General features: G+C 52.0%; 1 protein-coding gene across 2 annotated transcripts in view; it reads left to right on the top strand.

Moving 5' to 3' along the window:
• The window catches only part of LOC102251460 (kallikrein-6), a 23,064-nt gene extending 15,238 nt beyond the window's left edge, over positions 1 to 7,826 (top strand). For both annotated transcript variants that reach the window (XM_014550501.1, XM_014550503.1), the window contains 3 exons: positions 1,083 to 1,339; positions 2,744 to 2,877; positions 7,432 to 7,826. In XM_014550501.1, the coding sequence (XP_014405987.1) occupies positions 1,083 to 1,339; positions 2,744 to 2,877; positions 7,432 to 7,587 (547 nt within the window). In that variant the 3' untranslated portion in view covers positions 7,588 to 7,826. The remainder of the gene's footprint in view (positions 1 to 1,082; positions 1,340 to 2,743; positions 2,878 to 7,431) is intronic.
• Positions 7,827 to 8,228: the final 402 nt, after the last annotated feature.

Genomic DNA, 8,228 nt, shown 5'->3' with positions numbered 1-8,228 from the left:
GGGTCAGGGCCCAGGGAGCAAGAGGAGGTAGAGTTGGGGATGGGATTGAGGATGGAGTTGGAGCCCTAGCCGGGTTGGCTCAGTGGGTAGAGCCCCGGCCTAACCAGGACTGAAGGGTACCAGGTTCGATTCCCATCAAGGGCACGTGCCCGGGTTGCGGGGTCCACCCCCAGTGGGTGGCGTGCAGGAGGCAGCTGATCAGTGATTCTCTCATCATTGATGTTTCTATCGCTCTCTCCCTCCCCCTTCAGCTCAGAAATCAATAAAAGAAAATAATAATAATTTTAAAAATATATACATATATTTTATTGATTTTTATTGATATGACCCCTACTGGGGATTGAGACCACAACCCGGGCATGTATCCTAACCAGGAATGGAACCGTGACCTCCTGGTTCAGGGGTCGACGCTCAACCACTGAGCCACACCGTCCGGGCATCAATAAAAATATATTTATTTATTTATTTATTTAAAAAGAATGGAGTTGGGGGAAAGAGTGGGGTGGGGATAGGGTTAAGTTGGGGAGAGGGTTGTGGGTGGGGATGGAGTTAGGGATGGGTTGGATTTGGAGGTAGGAATGCGTAGGTTGATGGCTTGGGGTGGGTGAGGGATTTAGGGATGGGGTTAGAGTTGGGCTTGAGGTTGGGGATGGGGATGGACATGGTTTGGGATGGGGACGGAATTGTGGTTGGCTCTAGAGTTGGAATGGGTGGCTATTCGGATGGCGTTGGGGTAAAGTTGATATTGGGAATAGATGGGGATTGAGGATGGGGTTGGGATTAGGGTTATGGGTGGGGTTGGAGATGGTTGGCTTGAAGGTGGGGATGGTTAGGTTTGGGGTTAGGGATGCTTGTTTGGTTTCTGTGTGGGGAAAGGATTCAGGTGGGAGTTGGGGATGGGGTGGGGATGAGTTGGAGATGTGGCTGGGGTGGGGACAGGCAAGGGGCTGGAGATGACGATGGCGTTGGGCTGGGTTGAGGATAACAGTGGGTTGGGGTTGGGACCAGGTTTGCGGCTGCGGTTGGCATTGGATATGGGGCTGGGGGTCGGGGTTGGTGGTGATCTGCACCGTCTTCCTCAGAATTTTCAAAATCCGTCTCGGCCACCGCTCCCTGTCGCCCATGTATGAACAAGGGCAGCAGCTGCTCCGAGGGGTCAAATCCATCCCGCACCCTGGCTTCTCCCACCCTGGCCACACCAACGACCTGATGCTCATCAAACTGAACCGGAAAGTCATGGAGACACAGAACATCAAGCCCATCAACATCTCCTCCCACTGTCCAGCCGTTGGCACCAGCTGCTTGGTGTCTGGCTGGGGGACAACCAGCAGCCCCCAGGGTGAGTGTCCAGGTCCCTGTGTGTGTGTGTGTGCGCGAGTGTGTGTGTGTGCGTGAGTGTGTGTATGAGAGTGCGTGTGTGTGTGCGTGAGTGTGTGTATGAGAGTGCGTGAGTGTGTGTATGAGAGTGTGTGTGAGTGTGTGTGTGTGCGTGAGTGTGTGTATGAGAGTGCGTGTGTGTGTGCGTGAGTGTGTGTATGAGAGTGCGTGTGTGTGTGCGTGAGTGTGTGTATGAGAGTGCGTGTGTGTGTGCGTGAGTGTGTGTATGAGAGTGCGTGTGTGTGTGCGTGAGTGTGTGTATGAGAGTGCGTGTGTGTGTGCGTGAGTGTGTGTATGAGAGTGCGTGTGTGTGTGCGTGAGTGTGTGTATGAGAGTGCGTGTGTGTGTGCGTGAGTGTGTGTATGAGAGTGCGTGTGTGTGTGCGTGAGTGTGTGTATGAGAGTGCGTGTGTGTGTGCGTGAGTGTGTGTATGAGAGTGCGTGTGTGTGTGCGTGAGTGTGTGTATGAGAGTGCGTGTGTGTGTGCGTGAGTGTGTGTATGAGAGTGCGTGTGTGTGTGCGTGAGTGTGTGTATGAGAGTGCGTGTGTGTGTGCGTGAGTGTGTGTATGAGAGTGCGTGTGTGTGTGCGTGAGTGTGTGTATGAGAGTGCGTGTGTGTGTGCGTGAGTGTGTGTATGAGAGTGCGTGTGTGTGTGCGTGAGTGTGTGTATGAGAGTGCGTGTGTGTGTGCGTGAGTGTGTGTATGAGAGTGCGTGTGTGTGTGCGTGAGTGTGTGTATGAGAGTGCGTGTGTGTGTGCGTGAGTGTGTGTATGAGAGTGCGTGTGTGTGTGCGTGAGTGTGTGTATGAGAGTGCGTGTGTGTGTGCGTGAGTGTGTGTATGAGAGTGCGTGTGTGTGTGCGTGAGTGTGTGTATGAGAGTGCGTGAGTGTGTGTATGAGAGTGTGTGTGTGAGTGTGTGTGTGCGAGTGTGTGCGAGTGTGAGTGTGTGTATATGAGAGTGTGTGTGTATGAGAGTGTGTGTGTGAGTGTGTGTGAGAGTGTGTGTGTGTGTGTGAGTGTGTGTGTGTGTGAGTGTGTGTGTGAGTGTGTGTGTGTGGATATTCTCTTCATGGATGAGAGAGAGAGAGAGAGAGAGAGAGAGAGAGAGAGAGAGAAACATCGATCGGTTGCCTCAACAGGGGGTGGGGAGAGAACCTGCAACCCAGGCACATGCCCTTGACCTGGACCCCAACCCACGCCCCTTCGGTGCACAGGTTGTCGCTCCAGCCCCACCAGCCAGGGCTCCAGGTCCCTCCGGATGCTCACGCATGTCTGCCTTCTCCCTGTGTCTGTCTGAGCACTCTGCCCCTCCCCGTCTCTCCCCGCCGCTCACGGTGGTCCCACTCTGCACGTCTCTGTTCGGCAGTGAACTTCCCCAAGGTCCTCCAGTGTCTGAACATCACGGTGCTAAATCACGAAAGGTGCCAGGAGGCCTACCCGCACCAGATAGACAAAACCATGTTCTGCGCCGGCGACGAATCGGGCAGAGACTCCTGCCAGGTAAGACCTGAGACGTGCCGCCTGTGGGACCTGGGACCTGGCTCAGCGCTGAGCAACCAGGCACAACCAAATCCGCCAGGACCCCGGTTCTCACTGCCCATAGGAATATAATAGTGTGAGGCATGCTTGTAATTTTAAGTTTTCCAGTAGCAACATTTTTAAAATATATTTTTATTGATTTCAGAGCGGAAGGGAGGGGGAGGGAGAGATAGAAACAACAATGATGAGAGAGAATCATTGATTGGCTGCCTCTCGCATGCCCCCTACTGGGGATTGAGCCTGCAACACAGGCATGTGCCCTTGACTGGAATCAAACCGGGGACCCTTCAGTCCGCAGGCCGGCCCTCTAGCCACTGAGCAAAACCAGCTAGGGCTAGCAACATTTTTTTAAAGTAAAAAAAAATTAGGTGAAATTAACTATCTTAATAATATGTTATATTTAACCCAATGTGTCTTAATTATTTTCACAATATAAATATATAAAAGCCTAAGCGACCATTCGACCGTTCAACCATTCAACCGGTAGCTATGACGCGCACTGACAACTAGAGGGCAGACGCTCAGCGCACAGGCATGGGAACATGCACCAGACTGATGAATCTCAGAGGGAAGGGGGGAGGGAGGAGGGTGGGAAGAGATTAACCAAAGATCTTATATGCATACTAGAGGCCCGGTGCATGGATTCGTGCACCAGTGGGGTCCCTCAGACTGGCCTGCAGGGATCGGGCCAAAACCGGCAGTCTGACATCCCCCGAGGGGTCCCGGATTGCGAGAGGGCACAGGCCAGGCCGAGGAACCCGATTCGTGCAACGGGTCTCTAGTGTAATTAATATAAATCCAATTGTAAAATGAACTATTTGACATTCTTTTTTTTCAATTCTAAGTCTTTGAAAGACAGTGTGTAATTTTTTTGAACCCTCACCTGAGGGTATGCTTTTATTGATTTTTTAGAGAGAGAGTAAGGGAGAGAGAGAAAGAGAGAAATATCCATTGGTTGTCTCCCATATGCATCCCGACTGGGGATCGAACCTGCAACCTCTGTATGTGCCCACCGCCTTTTGGTGTTCAGGACAGTGCTCCAACCACCTAAGCCACCCATCCAGGACAGCCAGTGTGCACGAATTTCTACACTGACCGCAAAGGTGGGCTAGCCACGGTTCACGTGCTCACCAGCCCCCCGTGGCGAGTGGCTCCTGTGTAAGACAGCACAGATCTAGAGGGAGAGGTGAAGGCTGCTTTGTATGGCTGTGCGCTGCGCAAAGAAATCAGATCTCAAGGGACCCCCTTCCCGTGACCCACATCACAGTGTAGCCTGTCTATTAGGGCCAATTTCAAGCAGACAGCAGATAAGTGTCTTGTTCCCACAAAATTTGTAGCATGAAGGTTTTTCAACAAATACTAGTAAGATGTCTTGAAGAAGGAAAACAGAAACCCATGCTAGAAGAAGAATGTTAGCCCTGGCCGGTGTGGCTCAGTTGGTTGGGCACCATCCTGTGCACTGAAAGGTTGCCGGTTCAATTCCCAGTCAGGGCACATGCCTGGGTTGGGGGCTCGATCCCCCATGGGGGCCTCACAGGAGGCAGCCAGTCGATGTTTGATATTTCTCTCTTTCCTTCCCCCATCTTCTCTCTCTCTCTCTCTCTCTCTCTCTCAAAAAAAAAAAAGTCAATAAAAATCTTTTTTTTTTTAAGAATGTTTAATATATAAGATTGATACCAAAGTTGTTGAAAGGGCTAGAGGAGCAAAAAGGTTTTTAAAAATGGCCCAAGAAATGGCATACAGAGAGTCATTTCAGAGACTGGTAAGGGCTATGCAGAGAATAAAACATAGCTCTATGATAGCAAGTGATGGGGGCAGCATTCACAAGGGTGCTCGGGAGGGCCTCCTGGAAGAGGTGGCATATGAGCAGGGACTGAATGACACCAAGGAGCCTGCCTTGCAAAGGTTAAAGGGTGAGTAAAGCATGTGCAAAGGCCCTGAGGCAGAGAGGAGTTCAGCTGATCCAAAGAACAGAAAGAAGCCAGTGTGTTTGGGGACCATGTCTGGGGGAGTAACGGGGACCAGTAGGAGTTGAGGCTGGAGAGATGGCTGGGGGTCAGTGTTCAACAATATTTCTTGATCCCCAACACGGAGTTTCTCTATGTTCTCATGGAAACTACATCTATTGCGGGTGATAGAAATTAAAATTAAACTGATACAGCAATCAGGACCCTTCCCCTGTACTCAGGCCCCCAAGGGTTCTAGTGGGATGGACATTATCAAGCTCTTAACCACCGCCCCCCCTCCCCCCAATTTTACAAACCTCACCATTGCAACAGCTTCCCAGGTCTCCAATTTCAGTTCTGTTCCCACTTAACAGTAGAAGCACGCACCTCTGCATAGAGGGGTGGGGGTGGGGGTTATCAGAAGAAAACACATCTCGTTTGAATGCCAGCCTTTTAGACCATTTTGGCCAAGCTTGGTACCTTGTGTTTTGTTGTGTTGTTTTGTTTTTGTTTGTTTGTTGTTGTTTTTTTTTGGGGGGGGGGCGGTGTTTGGTTTGGTTTGGTTGTTTTGTTGGGGTTTTTGCAGACTACAAGTTGGTTTTTCATACCAGTGTGTGGGCTTGGCCACTAAAAGCAGGAAATAATAACAACAATATTAATAGGAATAGTATAATAATGGGAGCGGCTAATTGCCTAAGTGGCTCACTTAGCCGATTAGCTCATTTAAGCCTGGTTATTATTGGCTCTACTTTACAGACTAGGAGCCACGGCTCAGCGCACTTAACGAACTGCCGCTCCAAAGGAACCCTACGGGGATATTAAGCCAAAAATCATGAGACAAATTAAGCCGCAAGAGAGCTGAAATTTAGAGGTCAGGGGAGCGAAGCTCTTCTGCCGCGAAATGGTGTCTGCTGGTAGGGAAAGAGGCCAGGCCTTAGGCTTTCTTTGCATCGACGCCAGGCTCTGTGGACTCATTCATAATTTGTAAGCACATCAATAAGAAAAGGCAGTAAAGTGTGTCGAGTATTATTACAGGAGGGTAATCCCAGCCTCAGCCACCCAAATGAGTCCAAGGGGCCAGGTCTGTCCACGAAAGAGGCCCCAAACCTCAAGAAAGGTTTAAAGAGTTTATTTGAGCCAGACCCCAGAGCAAAATCTTAAAAGATTGAGACCATGGTCCAGGGGATGGCAGGCTGGTGGTTTATTTTATTACTAGAGGCCCGGTGCACGGATTTGTGCACTGGTGGGGGGACCCTTGGCCTGGCCTGCGGGGATCGGGCCGAAACCAGCTCTCTGACATCCCCCGAGGGGTCCCGGATTGTGAGAGGGTGCAGGCCAGGCCGAGGGCCCCCACCGGTGCACGATTGGGGCCAGGGAGGGACCGCAGGAGGGCCCATCTCACCCAGCAGCAAGCTAACCTACCAGTCAGAGCATCTGCCCCCTGGTGCTCAGTGCATGTAATAGCATATTAGGCTTTTATATATATAGATTAGCATCAATGCAGAAGAGGTAAGGAAGGTTGCATGATATCCATGGGTGGTGGGTGAAGGAGGTGGGAGAAACCAAAGGGGGGCTGGGGGGTTCTCTAGGATTGGATGCAAAGTAACATGGGGAGATGTATGTTTCTTTTACATGTGGCTGCAGGATAGTTAACCGTGAATATACATGGTTACCAAGCTATGCGGGTGAGAGATAACAATGAGGAATGTTGGGGTCCCCTCCTCCCAGTATCCAAGCATTTATCCTGCAGCCCTGGAGAGGAGCTCGCCGGATAGTTAAGGTTGTTGTGATTCCAGATGCACAAAACCCATGGACAGGGCTGGCTCAAGGTAAAGGTTAAACCTGTCACATAGGATTTGACGTCCTGCAACTACCCACTCGATTAGGATTTTTCTTTTTTATGATCAGGACATCCTGTGTGGTTGGTCACTTTCAGTTGCTGAGCTCATCAGACTCGCCAGGGAGCCCCCCTTTTTATTCACAGTTTTTAACGGGGGGCGGGGGACGTAATTCTGCACCACCCGGGGGACATATGGCAATGCCTGGAGATATTTTTGATTGTCCGGGTGTTGGGGGGAGAGAAAGGAGGGAAACTGCTGGGTTCTAGTGGGTAGAGGTCAAGGATGCTGCTAAACCAACGTCAACGGGTTGAGAAACTGTCTTCCAGGGACTGAGATTGGCCTCTCAGCAAAAGCGAAGTCTCAGTACAAGTAGCATTGGTGTCAGGGGAGGGTCCAGAGCGAGGAAGGGAGAGAAAGGAGTGTCCGGTTGGAGACACACGGTACCCGATGGCTGGAGGAGAGAGGAGAGAAACAGCGAGAGATGCAACGGGAGAGACCGACAGTGGAGAGAGTGGGGTTGGGTCGGGAGGGACAGAAGACGGGTGTAAGGTGGACTGTTAACATCCTCTCTCTCTGTCTCTCTCTGTCTCTCTCCGCGTCCCTGCGTCTATCCACGTTTGCCATCTCTGTGTGTCTCTCTCGATGCTCTGCTCCTCCTTCTCCTATGTCTCCCTCTCCCCACCTCCCCATGTCTCTGCTTCTCTCTGTGCCTCCCTTTCTCCCCGCAGGGTGATTCCGGGGGCCCCGTGGTCTGCAACGGCACCCTACAGGGCCTGGTGTCCTGGGGGGACTACCCCTGTGCTCAGCCCGACAAGCCCGGGGTCTACACCAACCTCTGCATGTTCACCAAGTGGATCCGGGACACCATACGGGCCAACTCATGAGTCATCCCAGGCCCCGGTGTGCAGGGGACCCCCACTCCCTGCACGTCCTCACCGGTGCAGGGACCTGACACTCCTTCCAGAAGCCCCCCCCCCACTCCTTCCCGAGGATGCTGAGGATGTAACGTCCAGCCCCCCGAGTTTTCAGGGCCTCCCTCCCCTGACAGTGGACCGATCCCATCTCTGCAGTTGGTCCCGGGGGCATGTCCTCCAAAGGCCAGAAATAAAGCGTCCAAAGAGAAGTGGACTCTGTGTGTGGTCTTCTCACCGCCGGACTCCCTGGATCCCGGGCAGGGCAGCCCCTCCCTACCACGGGACTGGCTCTGGGTGGTTATTTCCGATGAAGACACAGGTCCACTCCAGCTGCTTCCCATGTTCTTCCCAATATTGAGCGAGTGTCTGACCGTCGGGTGCCGGGAACTGTCCCAGGGGCTGGGGACACCTCAATGGGCAAAACACACAAAAAAATTCCTGCCCCTTGGAGCTCACGCTCCAGGCGGAGAAGGCAGAGAATCAAGAGACGGACAAACACATTAGATACGATTGCGATTAAATGACCCAAATCAAATGAGAACAGGGCATGAGGAAAGAGAGGGAGGTTGTGGGGAGGGGGCTGTTTATATTAGACTAGAGGCCCAGTGCAC

Source organism: Myotis brandtii, unplaced genomic scaffold (genome assembly GCF_000412655.1).
Source record: "Myotis brandtii unplaced genomic scaffold, ASM41265v1 scaffold601, whole genome shotgun sequence".
Taxonomy (NCBI): domain Eukaryota; kingdom Metazoa; phylum Chordata; class Mammalia; order Chiroptera; family Vespertilionidae; genus Myotis; species Myotis brandtii.
Note: the sequence above shows the minus strand (reverse complement) of the source record. Positions and strands in the feature narration are given on the sequence as shown.